Genomic DNA, 13,484 nt, shown 5'->3' with positions numbered 1-13,484 from the left:
CGTTCCCCCTCTTTTTTATACACTCGCTCTCCATTCCCTCCTCTTTTAGCACAACAGCGAACGCCCCCCCTCCCTCCCCGATGAGTGACTGATGAATGTAGTAGCTCTTTGAAGTCAAGAGTCACAGCAAGGCTGGTCAAGCGTAAAGAGATGGTGGACAAAAGACGGCCGAGAGCGAAGGCAGGAAAGGAAGGAAAGGAGAAAGGGGGGAAAACATGCAGCGGGGGGTGCTTTCAATAAGAGAAAATGTCAAACTGTGAACATCCATAAAGACTGTGGAGAACAGGAGAGGGCTGTGTGAGGCGTAAACACAAAGTTTGGGTGAGAGCAGTGATCTGCATTTTTGCATGAGTGAATCTGAGCATTATGTTTCCTCAAAACAAAAGCGAGATAAAAGCAAACACGGGATGGAGTGACATCTCTCTGGAGGCTTTCTGGGTTTGTGTGAGAATCAAACACCGGTCCTCCGCTTTCCTGCATCGCTATGGATAGTCGCCTAAAAGCCAAAGCCAAAGCGGTTGTGACTGTCGCGTCACACAGAAATGCGACTATATGCATCTTTCCTCCTTTTACAGGCAAAGCTTGTTTGCTGAGATGAAACCAAAGTGACTAACAACACATTCCATTATAAGCAAACACGGGTTAACCTGTTGTTGGTTTCAAGTGCGCCACTCCTGTCTGACAAAACTAAAGTAGGTTAAACACAACCTGGTGCATATATCATGGCTATATATAGAAGAACATAGATCACAGAATAGGAAGGTTAGAAGAAATATAATATTGGTTTCTTTCGTTTGCTTCTACAAGCAGCCCTGTTGCTGGCGTTTCTGCATCAGTTGACTGATTGAAATTCGACGGGGGCTTTCCTGCAGTGGGAGTTTGACAGATGTCTAAGCAGCAAACAGTCCTGCCCATAACTCAGAGACGAATTCCAATTAACTACTGCCGCTCTGCAGAAATTATGTCCAACATTTTAGCCAAAAACTGCATAATGATCATTATGTAATAGATCAAAACATGATCAGAGTGGGTCTTTAAACAAGAGTGGGTGAGTTCCCATTGCACCCTTTGACCCAGAACCTAAATCTGAATGGTGTTCAGTCCATTAGCTTGAAAATATTACTGTTTCAGCATTTAGAAAGACTTAAATCATTTAACAATAGACATTTTAGTGTTGGATAAAGTCTATGAATATGCACACAAAGAAATGTTAACATATTTTTTTTTTTAGTTGTTCATTTGTTGCAAATTTATAGTTGTACTGATCTTTTGCTTTAGATATGTGTACGGTATAACTCAGCCTGTTTGTTCTGCAGATGCTGTCCCATTTATTACTTTTCCAGCCCTGCCCTTTAGCCTTTCTCCTCAAGGACTAATAGGAGGTAAAGCTGAAGTGTAAATCAGCCTAAATGTTAAAAATGTTCTTTTTGCATTTGTTTCCCTGAGGAATGTGGAACGATTGGACTTGCAATTTGTCAAAGCTTTAACCTTGCTGTGATGGCCAACATTAAAATCCAAAACCTTGCCTTTTAAATATTTGCTTTAGTGGTTTGTATTTTTTATTTTGTCTTCTTCTGGGTTAACATTGCTGGTAAACTTTACTAAGATGCTTTAAACATTTTTACAGTGCAGAAAATAGCTGAAAAACTGGTCCAGTGGCTCCTTTGGTCGGGCCATTCAAAGAGGCCAGTTCCACCTGAAGTCTCGCTATGGGCTTGATAGAGAAGTCAATGAACAAAAGGGAGAATTTGAATAGATTTTAAAATGGTACAAAATTTCCATACAAACATCCTTTTTTGTTTTAATGTAGCATCATTATTACGATTTTGGTTAAAATCTTAGTTTGTCTATTTAACCTTACAGTGAGCATTAGAGGGATGCAAAAATCGGGTTCAGCCAACCAAACAGTCCATTTCCAGAGCTCAGATTACAAACTAGATTGCTCCAGAGGATTTGTTGCTTGTTCTTTTTCATCACGTTCATAAAATGTTAGAATAAATATAAAAAACATGCCATCAAAAACGATCTGCTTTTGAATTATGACCAGTTAAAACATTTGGATTAACTTGCTTCTCTGTGTTTATCTGCTACAAAACACAGGAGGATTTATAAATTAAAGACTCTACAACGACTTGTGAAAATTATCTAGCCTCAGCGGGCTTGGGTTTTCCGTTTCTATTAAAGTCTAAACAGCCAATCGATGTGCTTATTAAAACAACCCCGGGCTAAATCTGAAATATTGATATACTTGTTTTTTTCTTTCCATATAAAGTCTTACAAAAGTCACAGCTTTGCACAAACATGAGCTCCATTAAAAGGTTTTTTTCTTCCCTCGAACATTCAACAGTAGAGCAAAAAGACATAAAACTCAGCAAGAACAGCTTCGTTTCCTTTTTAAAGACACTCTTGACAGACAGCACAAGGCTGCCAGCAGACATCTCACACAGCTTGAGGGATCAAAGGGGATGATTTCAACCTTACAAGACTACTCTGTAAATTTCTCAAACAAGGTATCAAAGCAGATCTTTTGTATGGGATTGACTGGCTGAAAAGGTTCGAGACACCCTAGATTAAACTTTGTTGTTCAGTAATCAACCCCAAGACCACCAAATGTTTCTGTCTATGTACTCATGGCAAGAAGAAATAAAGCTACCAGTTTGTTTCTCCTTCATCAAAGTCCCCTGAGCAAGAAGACTACACCCCTCCCGTGTTTATCGCAACTCCACATCAGATCAGATCACTGGCAGATAAAGGCACATCCTGACACATCACTTCCTCCCTCTGGAGGAAACTGACACGCGCCGGGGACCTGAAGTGACAGTGTGCAGGCAGGGGCGATGAAGAAGTAAAGTTTTTGACAGAGCAGAAGATAAGAGCAAACCGAGAGAAAGGGAAGAAGGGTAAACATCAATGAGGAGAGAAAAAATATTGACAGCGAGAAAGGTGACACCTCTGCATCTCCGTTTCTAATCTCCAGATTTGGGGAGGGGTGGGGGCAGGTCGGCTAGAAACATGGAGGTGAAGAGTCAGAAAGAATAGTAAAACTGGATTAGCTTCAACACTGACCTTTATTATTCAGGAGGGTGGCACTCACTCGCTCAGTCTCATTTGTTCTTTATTGCCTTTACAAGTCTACCTTACTTTGAAATTCACTTCTCCGCTCAGCAATGCCCCTCTACTAAAGCAAAAACCATACAACAATTATTTGGGAAAATGGCAAGAAAAAGATAAGAAAAAACTCCACTTAGTGAGTTTTTAAAGAATAAGAATTTTAATGTTCTACATTTATTGATTACTCTAAATTGCCCCAGGTGTGACTGAGAGATTGTGTGGCCCTACGACAAACAGGCAACTTGTCCAGGGTCTACCCCGTATTCGCCCAACAGTAGGCAGGACAGACTTCGGCAAGCCAATGATCCCGAAAGGAATTCAGTGAGATAAGAAAATGGATGGATAGTTGAAGAATAAAATAACAGGACATGTGATCAAATTCAAAGGGAAACTGATGTTTTCCCTTTGCAGAATTCAAATTTTCAAACTAGGAAGGGAAAAGCCTAGACTGAAATGTAACAGGGGGGCATCTGCTAAAGCCTTATTGACAAGAACACGTATGGGAGTTAACCCGTATAGGTGCTGTGGGCTTCTGGGTTGTCCGAAGCCATGGAGGGTCATAGAGGAGTGGCTGCATTGTAAGGAGATCACCAGTGTGTCTTGCAGTTACCTCAAGACTTACACAGCCACGTCTAGAGACTTCATGAAAATGGAACGTACCATTGTCCTACATATGGTATCATGAAGTCCTTGTAAGGCTAATTGAAGTTGCATGCACTTAAGACATATGTCATACTTATATCAGTGTTCGCGATATGACCCATCACGCACAGCAGCCCACCGAGCGGTCAACGATCTTGCTATTTTGTGCGGGCCACCTGCACACCCCGTACAGATTTGCCTATTCTCAGCCTGCAGACAAATAGGCTTTATAGGACAAAGCAAGTGGTCTCGGGTCTCTCAATGTTTGCAATGAAGTAAGCACATCTTCTAAATGTTTGCAGTAGAGATTGCACCTTTATAGGTATTAGTGACTCAAAGAGAGAACCGACTACTAAAAAAACTGGCTTTGTGGTCTGAACATGTCGCTGGAACAACTTGCAGATTGAAATTCTTTTACACAGTTAAGCTACATCATCACCCTTTTTGTTCTCATTAGAATTGTTGTTTTGCTCCACACTACATGCTCCTTGCAAGGATTAGGAAACCGCGTTGAAAGAGAGGGGTGGGCCGAATTTCCAACAGTACACAGACTGAATGGGTTATTGTGAAAGACAATGCTAAACATTTATCACTTCATCCCAAGAATCCGCCCTACACAACTGTCGAATGGCCTGCGTGCAAGTGTCACAAATCCAAAAAGGCCATTTCTGTAAACACAGATCCCACAGACCAAACATTCACAGGACAAACCCACACATGGAGGCTGAGTCTGAATGCACAAATGAAGGACACTCTAGAATGAGGAAAAACTCTGGTGCACTACAGTTTTGCCCTTGAGCAAAACTACCAAATTTTTTCCTTCCTCGTTCTTTCCTGAACGAGGAAGTGCTCCTTCTCTACCAACATTCAGGCTTTCCAAGAACAGCAACTAAATCCAGATGTAAGAGCACACACATGCACATGGACAAAAGGATAAACTACACGTATGGAAATGGTGAGAAAAAGACAGAGTTCTGCTCATATGGCGACAATACTGTTGTTCATTTTCTCTGTAGGGTTTCTGAATGAAAGTCCTCTGTTTAAGTTTGTATTTGTCCAAAAAGGCGACCATCCTAAAGAGTTGAGACTCTTCCTTTCAAAAAAGGCGGTCCCAGATTTGCATTTTTCCCACAGGTCAATTAAAACGCTTGTCAGCCGCTGACAATCTCCCTTTGACCATCCCTCACTCACGTGGATCAGCTGCATGGAGGTTTCTTCAAAAATAGACATTATAGAAAACACTGATGCTTTTGACAAGAGGAGTTCAGATGGAAAGACACAGAGGAGCTCCTGGGTCACATCCTGTCTGGACTTGTCAGAGCCAGGAACAAGAAAAGACAGTGGCCTTAATGGATCTGGAGAGCAGCCCCTGTGGATGTCCCTCTCTGTCCTTTACTTTCTCTAAAAAAAAGGAATGAAGCGGGTGAAGGAAGGTCTGATGACTGTGTTTGAGGAAAGACAGACACACTGGGTCAGAGTGCAGCAACAAGACCACGCAACAGACGCCCAGCCGAGCAAAATTTAGAGATCCCGTACAAGCCGCTCTGCCTTAAAACCAAATGATTCCTTCAGTGAGGCCTTTTGTCTGATAATAGACTAATCCCATTGTCATGGACGGCATACTAAAGCATTTCACAGCACCACTCATTAACCACTGTAGAGATGCCCACTAATCACTTAGTTGCTTTTAGCTAGCGAAGCTAAAGCTAGGCTAGGATAATCGATAGGCTGTAATCCTGTTGGCGGAGCTGCTGCAGCGTAGCGGCCCTAATTACCAGCCACAGCAATGTGGGCTAATCATTCACAGCATGCCTATTTGTCCACGGGGCCGCTGAGTCGACTCAGTGGTGGCGGCGGGTTGACATTCAACAGTCAGCTGCAGAGAGTTGAACGAAAAGAGTGACACAGAGGCCGCTCAGCCATCAAGACACATCACTCCGGCTTGATTCAGCGTTAAGGAAACATCCAAATCCGTCAAGTGGGGCTCTCCTCTAAATTTGTGTCGTTCAAATTTTATCAACTGCTGATAAAAAAAACTCCTTGACCCATAGCAGCTAATCAATATTAAAGGCTTGCAGAGGGGGTGGCAATAACCCTTTAGAGACCGATCCCCCTCCTTAATCTCTCTTTAAGATTCACTGAGGTGAAACAGCTGAGACAAATCAATGTCAGCATCTCCCGCTAGACTGGACCCCACCCGTTGACAATCTCAACTTACTGTTGATTCGACATAATTAGTTTTGCATTTATAAAACAAAACGTTTAACCTAATCGGTTAATTCAGCATCCCACATCAAACACAATCAAACTGAAAAACTGCTGCAAAGTCCAATGGGGGCTTTGAAGGGAAACCGGGGGGCCCAACACATGAACCCGTCTAATCTCTGGAGTTCAGGTCCAGACTTTGAATAGAGGTTGGGATATATGTTACTCAGACCCAAAGATGAACTTAAGATGAACTCTTGTGGCTACGAGGCAGCAGTGGTGTGGCTGAAAAAGACCCGTCAACACTCACCTCGACCGACTGAAGAAGAAAACACATAGGGGCTATATCTCACCCTTTTATGTGCTAGATTGTGGGTGAGTCAACTATCCTTTCACGGTATTGTCAAGGGCAGGGCATAAAGCCCGAAGAGCCACTTGCTCCGTGCTGGTTACCAGCTCATCAAATCTTGTATTTGAAGAATTGGACAAGTTGCGCACATCAATAACTTGTAAAAGACAGAAAAACTTGGTAAATTAGGAAACAGATATCAAGCGTTTTTAGCTCTTTTAGAGTATCAGTACAGTGTTTATTCATTTCTGGCGGGAGTTACTTTCTCAAAATAACCTGCAATAGGAAGAATCTGCTAAATAGAATTCAAGGTGTTTTAGAGACCCACTCCAATGGTTGATGGGAAATGGGGGCGGGCTTACTCCATACCAACAGTTCCACTCAAAACTCAGAAAGAAATTTCTAATGAACTCCTGCCGCTCTCCAGAAAATATTCCCAAGAAAATGACAGGTTTTTTGACCACAAAGAATGCTTTTACAGTAAATCAAACAATGACTGGAGTAGGATTTTAAGGCTGTAAACCCCCTCACTAAACTTTTTATACACTTTTCTCAAACAGAATTTGACATTTTCACGATTTTCTTTCTTGTTTAAAGTCTCAAAGTTCAAACTTTCATAGAAAACTAAGTTCAGTATTATAGAATGAAAACATAGATCTGCTCACAATCAAAGGTTAATGAAAGTGACACTAACTGAATGCATTTTAGGAGACATGGCACAGAGAAAATTAATTGACAAGGTCAACAGCTAATCAAGATGGAGAACAGTGTGAAGTAAAAAACAAAACAAAACAAAAAAAACATAATTGCACAAAAAAAGACAAATCGGCAAATCTGCAAAAGGTGAACTGCAATATAGTGACGGACCGCTGTACTACAAAACTTTATAGATCAGAAGAACTCTCCTTATTTTTGTTAATTTTAAGAAATGCAATAATCTGGCTATGTAGCTAGCAGGACACAATACATTTCAAATAGTAAACTATAGCTTGAAGGCTCACAAAAAGGAGGTTAATTAAGTCAGCTACTAGTATTAAGACACAATGTTAAACCCATATTAGACCCAATTATTCTGGTTTCCCTTAAGAGTGGTCTCCAAACAGAGGGAGCCTGGAGCTCAGCAAACATGAATGGAATCACAGGCTGGAAGGACGGGAGCGTTTGTTGGGAATGCTGGAATGCAGGATGAGCGGACATAACCGGCTTTGGAGTGCATGGTCGCCACAGCTTAAACCCGGCTAATCTGATTGGATTAACAGCGACCTGCCCGAAAGCATGCGGATGTCTACGGACGTGCACTGACACAGGCACGAGCATGCTCGCGCGCTTACATGTGCAATCCGTGCCACCTAGCCGGGGCAGCCTCTGCAGCTTCCTGAAGGTTCATCTGGATTCCAGGTTGTGCTGGCTGGCTGATGGCATCCTGCTGGCTATCTGCATGCATCCGCTCCCAAAGCCCCCTTCACCCCATGCACTTACTCACAGAGGCATCTCAGAGCGCACTGATTTGTGCTGTGAATCTGAAACAGACCAGCTGAAAGAAAAGGAAAGCCCAGTGCTTGACAACCGTGCTAATTGACTCACCCACTCCCCAGCAATGAAGCTAAATGTTTGCATCCCTGCATCTTTTAGTTTTTCCATCAGTCCCTGACAGCTCCCCTCCTGTCCCACACTCATCCCATTCCCTTCCTCTTCATCGCCTCCATCTCCCACTCAGTCCCTCCCCCTGCTCGCCCCCCCCACGCCATACTCATACATGTAATCATTCATTAGAACCAAGGCAGTTGTCCATTAGGCAAAGCAGCCATTTTGGAAATTGCAGCAAATCTTCCATGAAAAGACATTTCCTCTAATGCTGCAGTCACGCTCAGAGGAAGAGAAGGATGGGAAAGGAGGGGAAAGAAAGGCAGGAGGGGGCAGAGATGGAGGGAGAGTGGGAGAAAAAGAGAAGAGTGGGGGGAAAGAAAAGTGAAGCAGCGAGACACAGAGAGAGAGACAACCCTCTGGCCATAAAGCCACCAAGCGGAAAGCAAGCCTGCTGTTTGATTATAGAGTGACACCATCGTGGACGGACGGATGGTGGGAAGGATGGAGGGAGAGAGTTTTCGATTTTGGAGGCAAGCAGAGGGGATGAAGAGGAGGCGGGAGAGAGATGAAGGGAGACGAGAGGAGGACAGAGATAGAGGCTATAAAATTAGCCCCATCACTTTGCTTACTAAGGCGCTGTATGACACACTAGGATTAAAAGCAGGAGCACACACACACACACACACAAAGGAGGGGGGGTGCACGCACACTCACACAGGACAGATGGCAACCCTCATCCGAAAGTGTGGCTCCAATTTGAGTAACGTGATAGGAACCTCCTTAAGCAATTATAAGTTAAATATCTCAGAGCTTGCATTAGGGTCTGTTTGCATCATGCTCTCATTAGTGCATGTCTGTAAGAATTAACACGTCCCACGGGATCAGCAATCAACATTCAAACTGATGCAAGACACTGAAAATCCACTCAGAGTGGCATTCTGCTGAGTGTGCTGCTCCCACTTCTCCCGTGACGCCAGCGTTCATCTGAAATCTCATCTAATCACAGATCAAAGACAGACCTGTCTCTCCTATTAGGGCACCATTCATCTCGCCGCTGCTCGCTCCCTTCTAATGCACCTTTCTCCTGAAGCGGCACATTTATCACCATCTCCCGTGCCTAATGCGACGCCGCATTTATCTCAGAGTTTAAGATGCACCAGCATAAAAAAAAAAAAAAAAAAAAAGATTCCACTCAGAAGATGCTGTGGTCAATTTAAAGAGCAACCTGTGACGGAAACTTTGGGGTAGCAAATATAAATCCACAGAAAAATGTATGTATTTTACAATAAATAGGGTTGAACATCACAGTTTTGGATCAAAGTTGATTTCTGTTCTAATCAAGTCCAGTTTCTCAAACAATTATGTAACAATTTAATCTAAACAATAATAGAAAGTATAATCACCTACACACAATTAATGTATCAATTCGGGGAGTAACAATTTATTTTAACCACGACTCCATTCATATCAGAATTTGTAGTTGCTGATAAGTTTTCCAGATTCCTTGTATTTCTTGCAAGATAATCAAATGTAAGCTTAGGATGTGTAAACAAGAATTAATGGCAAAACCCTTCACATTATAGTCAAAGTTCAGCCCGCTGTTGTCTTTCCACATAAAAAATGCAAAGGGAACATTTTTAGAACATTCTACCACACATTGGACTGAAATGATGGCTTGATCATTTTTTGCTGCCATTATGTCTCAGTTGTGATGGAACTTAGTCTTTTTTTTACTAAATAAACCTCCACCAATATTGATATAATCCATTTATTTGATTTTGGAATGATTTTTTTTTAATGGTATAATCGATTTGATCGACAACTTGCATCAGACAGATTAAACCGGTTGGATTGTTGGAATATAAATCAATAAAGTTGATTAATTGTTACACCCAGCCCCATTAATAACACAATTTATAAAAGTTTGCTCTCAAAATGACCATAGGTGACCATTTTTTGTATTTTTCTGTACCAATGTTTAAACAGAGCATGCCACAAATCTGTAAACACTGGTGACATTTTCTGCTTTAAACCTCAGATTTTTGGCATTTCACCCGAGCTAAATCAATATTACAGCCTAAGGACTGGTTTACTCTCTTGCTTCAGTACCTAACTGAAGATAAATTACTGGTAATGTCAGAACAGCCTGTCTACACATGATCAATAATTTGATATTCTTGGCAGGTTTTCTTCTTTTTGTAGATGAATGTTCATGTTTTATTTTGGACAGACAGGAGGCGTATTTATACCTCCTGGTTCATATGATGGAAATCATTCTAATTCACACTTCTTTTTTTTTTTGCCACATTTGAGCGGTTTGTGTAAAATTCCCTTGACAGCTGGATGAGAATGCAGCTGCGAAGAGAGAAGATGGATTTTACCACAAGGACTTCTGCTACTCCCGCCACTGCAGACATGCTCCAACACTTCTAGATGAGTGCTTTCTGGTTTTGTTGTCATATATGACTTCAAATCACTTCCTTTAGAAAAATAAAAAACTAAAAGTCTGCATGTCCAACACTGTTTTCCCACGAACTGTTGAGCTGATTCGAGGGCTTCCGACATAAAACGGCCCCACTGCAATGTGGATCTGGAAACTCCTAACCTTTTGTTTTTGAACTTCTGCTGCCTGCTTCTACACACTTCCCAAACAAAAGTCGCTCGCTGAAACACAAAGACATTACAACACCGAACAATAAAGAGGCACTGAGTGGCGAAAGAAACAAAACGCAGATGTGACAGCGAAGAGGAAAACAAGAGAAAAAGTGCTTCAAGTTTCTGTGGTTCCATGTAATCTGCAGTGCCACGGTTTTTCTTCAGGGTGTTATTAAGCTTATAGGTCCTTGTTTCTGCTGTCAGGACCAATCAGATGCTTGATTAAACCTGAGGCAAGAAATTGTGCCTCACCCACAGACACACAAACTCCCTTCCCTGTCTCTTTGTGTTGCCAGGGCCTCTTCAGGTGCACACAATCTAAACAAGGCGCACAAGTGCACACCCAAACAAGTTTACGCTTTGACACTGCGCTCGCAAAGTGATGAAAGGCTATTTATCCTGCATCCGCTGCGATATCTCAGCTCGCCAAGCAGAAACGGCCGAGCACGTTATCACCTCTGACCGGGAAAAACCACAGGAGTCAGGACTGACGCCAGCAGCAAATACCAAAGGCAGTGTGGATGTGTGTGTGTGTGTGTGTCCCAGTGGTAATAATCACCCGGATTAGAGTGGAGCCAAACCCCTGCAGGATCCACCCCCCCTCCAGCCCCCCCTTCTCCCCATAACCTCTGCCCTGCCCATGCCGGCCTGCAGCCCCGATCCCCAGCCTCAGCTGCCATGGGAAGCAGAGCAGCCGTCGTGTTATCCCCACTGAGCCTGGCTGCCAGACAGACAAACTTCCACGCGCCCCCCCTCCCCCCCTGCCATCATCGCATTATTGATCCTGCATGGCAAAAAATAAAGCATCGACCAAGACAAGGCAACACAAAGACACACATACCATCCAACAAAGGTAGCCTTTTAACCGCAAAAGGGGCAGCGAAATGGAAGTTGACACAGCCGTCAATATTTCTGTGTGAGGGACGCAATATGTGGGCTACAACAATGGGGAAAGGGGGGGGCTTACACCTTAATAAGAGTCTGCATCATGTCTGGGGGGGGTAGTTTGCAGTCAAAACAAAGGATTAGAACAGAGTGGGAACGTTTGCACGGCCGGCATTACCCTCTCCGGCTGGAAATGCAGCCAAATTCTGGGGAGCTGTGATTCAGTGGGAGGGGAACCTATACTGCCACTGACACTCATCAACAAATGTCAGAGGCACCGTTGAGCCGTGGTGGCATTCGTGATGGTGCGGCGCCGACACGTCAATCAACAGTTCTCTCTGCATCCATTATCAGCCCACTCTTCCAGGAGGGGTGCACACAATCTTTTTGCCGTTCTTCCTTTATCTAGAAGCCCTGTGTAAAGACCTTTGTCTTATGATAACACACATGCAGGCTCACCCCCCCAATAAAAAGAACACGATCAAAAGAGTTTTCTATTCTAATCTTTCCTCAGAAATGATGGGAAATGTACTTTTATTCAAGTTTGCTCAGGTGGGAGGGAGTGAAAACTCTGATTTTAAACTATTAAAAGTTGATCAAGAGCTTACAAAGGTGAAAAGGAAACTAAATTAACCCTTAAATTGGGTTTGGGTCAAAATTGACGGGTCAATTTTGATCCAAACCCAATATAAGGGTTAAAACAATTTTATCCAAGAGAAACATAAATCCTTGAGATTAAAGACCTAAAAGAGCTCAAAAAATGATCAGAAACCCTTTTTCTAAAGTGAAAGTGTAAGGCTATAATAAGTTATCTGGAAGTTTAGGTGCTTCACCTCAGACTTTTCTGCTTGCTTTCCTTCTTGTTGAGGACCCCCGGAACACAGTTGGTGAGCTCGGTCCAGTCGGCGTGCAAGCCGCAGCTCCAGCCGGTGGAGAAGCGGGAGAAGAGCCAGGTCTCCTTGCGGTTCGGCCGGTAGCAGGTACACTTCTTCTGCCCCGGTCTGCAGTCGCACGGCACCTCCAAGCGCACATTCTGCACCAGGTGCCGGCCGAAGGTAGTCCCGCCGGTCTTCTGGATGTGCAGAAACACGATCACGTCCTCCCCTTTGATTTGGAAATCGATCGTCCTCTCCAGGTCCCTGACGGGGAAGTAGTATTTCTTAACGTAGTGGGGGTCCGGAGTGGGGAAGATGTCCACCTCGTCCTCCTCCGTGAAATAACCATGCGGGGAGCCGAAATTGATCACCCCGGGAGCCACGTACTGATAGAGAATCAGCATAAAGCACACAGATCCGACGACGATCAACAAGAATTTGCTGCTCCTCTCGACCATGGTCCTTCCCAGTGCGGTTCCCACAGCTCGCTACCATTTCCCAGTCAAGCCGACAACGGAGAGCACGGCGCTCGACTTCTTCATGTTCGCTCTCCCCCCGTCAAGAGGGACTCGGTTTCGGCGCTCAGCAGAGACTCATTTCGCTTCGGGACGACCGGCGAAGTTGCACCATGGCTGTGGCGGAGCGCTCAACACCCTGAAAGACGCATTGTAACTCGCTGGACGCCTCCCCGGAGCGCAGCGGACCCTCCCCCGTCTACTTTGGTTTCCAGTCAACACAACAACAGACTCACTGCATCACAGCGCAGCTATGTACCCAGGATGCAGCGCGAAACCCACCTTTTCAACCTCTCTCGCTCCCCATCGAAAACCGGCGAAAAGTCGCTTTAATTTATTGGTTAACGCGCAGCGACGCGTCATTTGCTTCCAGCCAATCAGGGGAAGGCGTAGATGAACCTCAGATAATGAGAAGCTTGTAATGTACCGTTTCAAATCACTTTTCCCCTCATACTTTTTAAACTCTTACGTATCACAACAGTTTTTTCATGTTTATGAAAAAAAATTCTATTTGCCAAATTTAGGTTGGACTGAAAAATACGGAGCCCTGGAGATGAATTAAAAAAAGACTTGTTTCAATCAATTTAATAGTTTATATGCCATGGTCCGGGTGAATACTTGATTCGGTTTAATTTCTGGCTGTGCATTAAAAAGTTATAA

The 13,484-nt window shown here is 43.6% G+C and overlaps 1 protein-coding gene across 1 annotated transcript in view; it reads right to left on the bottom strand.

The window, feature by feature from the left end:
• Nucleotides 1-13,137, bottom strand: part of hs6st1a (heparan sulfate 6-O-sulfotransferase 1a) — a 63,376-nt gene extending 50,239 nt beyond the window's left edge. Inside the window, exon 1 of the mRNA XM_004082491.5 lies at nt 12,268-13,137. Coding sequence (XP_004082539.1) covers nt 12,268-12,767 — 500 coding nt within the window. The 5' untranslated portion in view covers nt 12,768-13,137. The remainder of the gene's footprint in view (nt 1-12,267) is intronic.
• Between the last annotated feature and the right edge of the window lie 347 nt (nt 13,138-13,484).

The sequence above is a fragment of the Oryzias latipes genome, chromosome 22 (genome assembly GCF_053564925.1).
Source record: "Oryzias latipes strain Hd-rR chromosome 22, Olatipes_Hd-rR_3.1".
In the NCBI taxonomy this organism is placed as follows: domain Eukaryota; kingdom Metazoa; phylum Chordata; class Actinopteri; order Beloniformes; family Adrianichthyidae; genus Oryzias; species Oryzias latipes.
The sequence above is the reverse complement of the archived record's forward strand: the minus strand, read 5'-3'. Positions and strand labels throughout refer to the sequence as shown.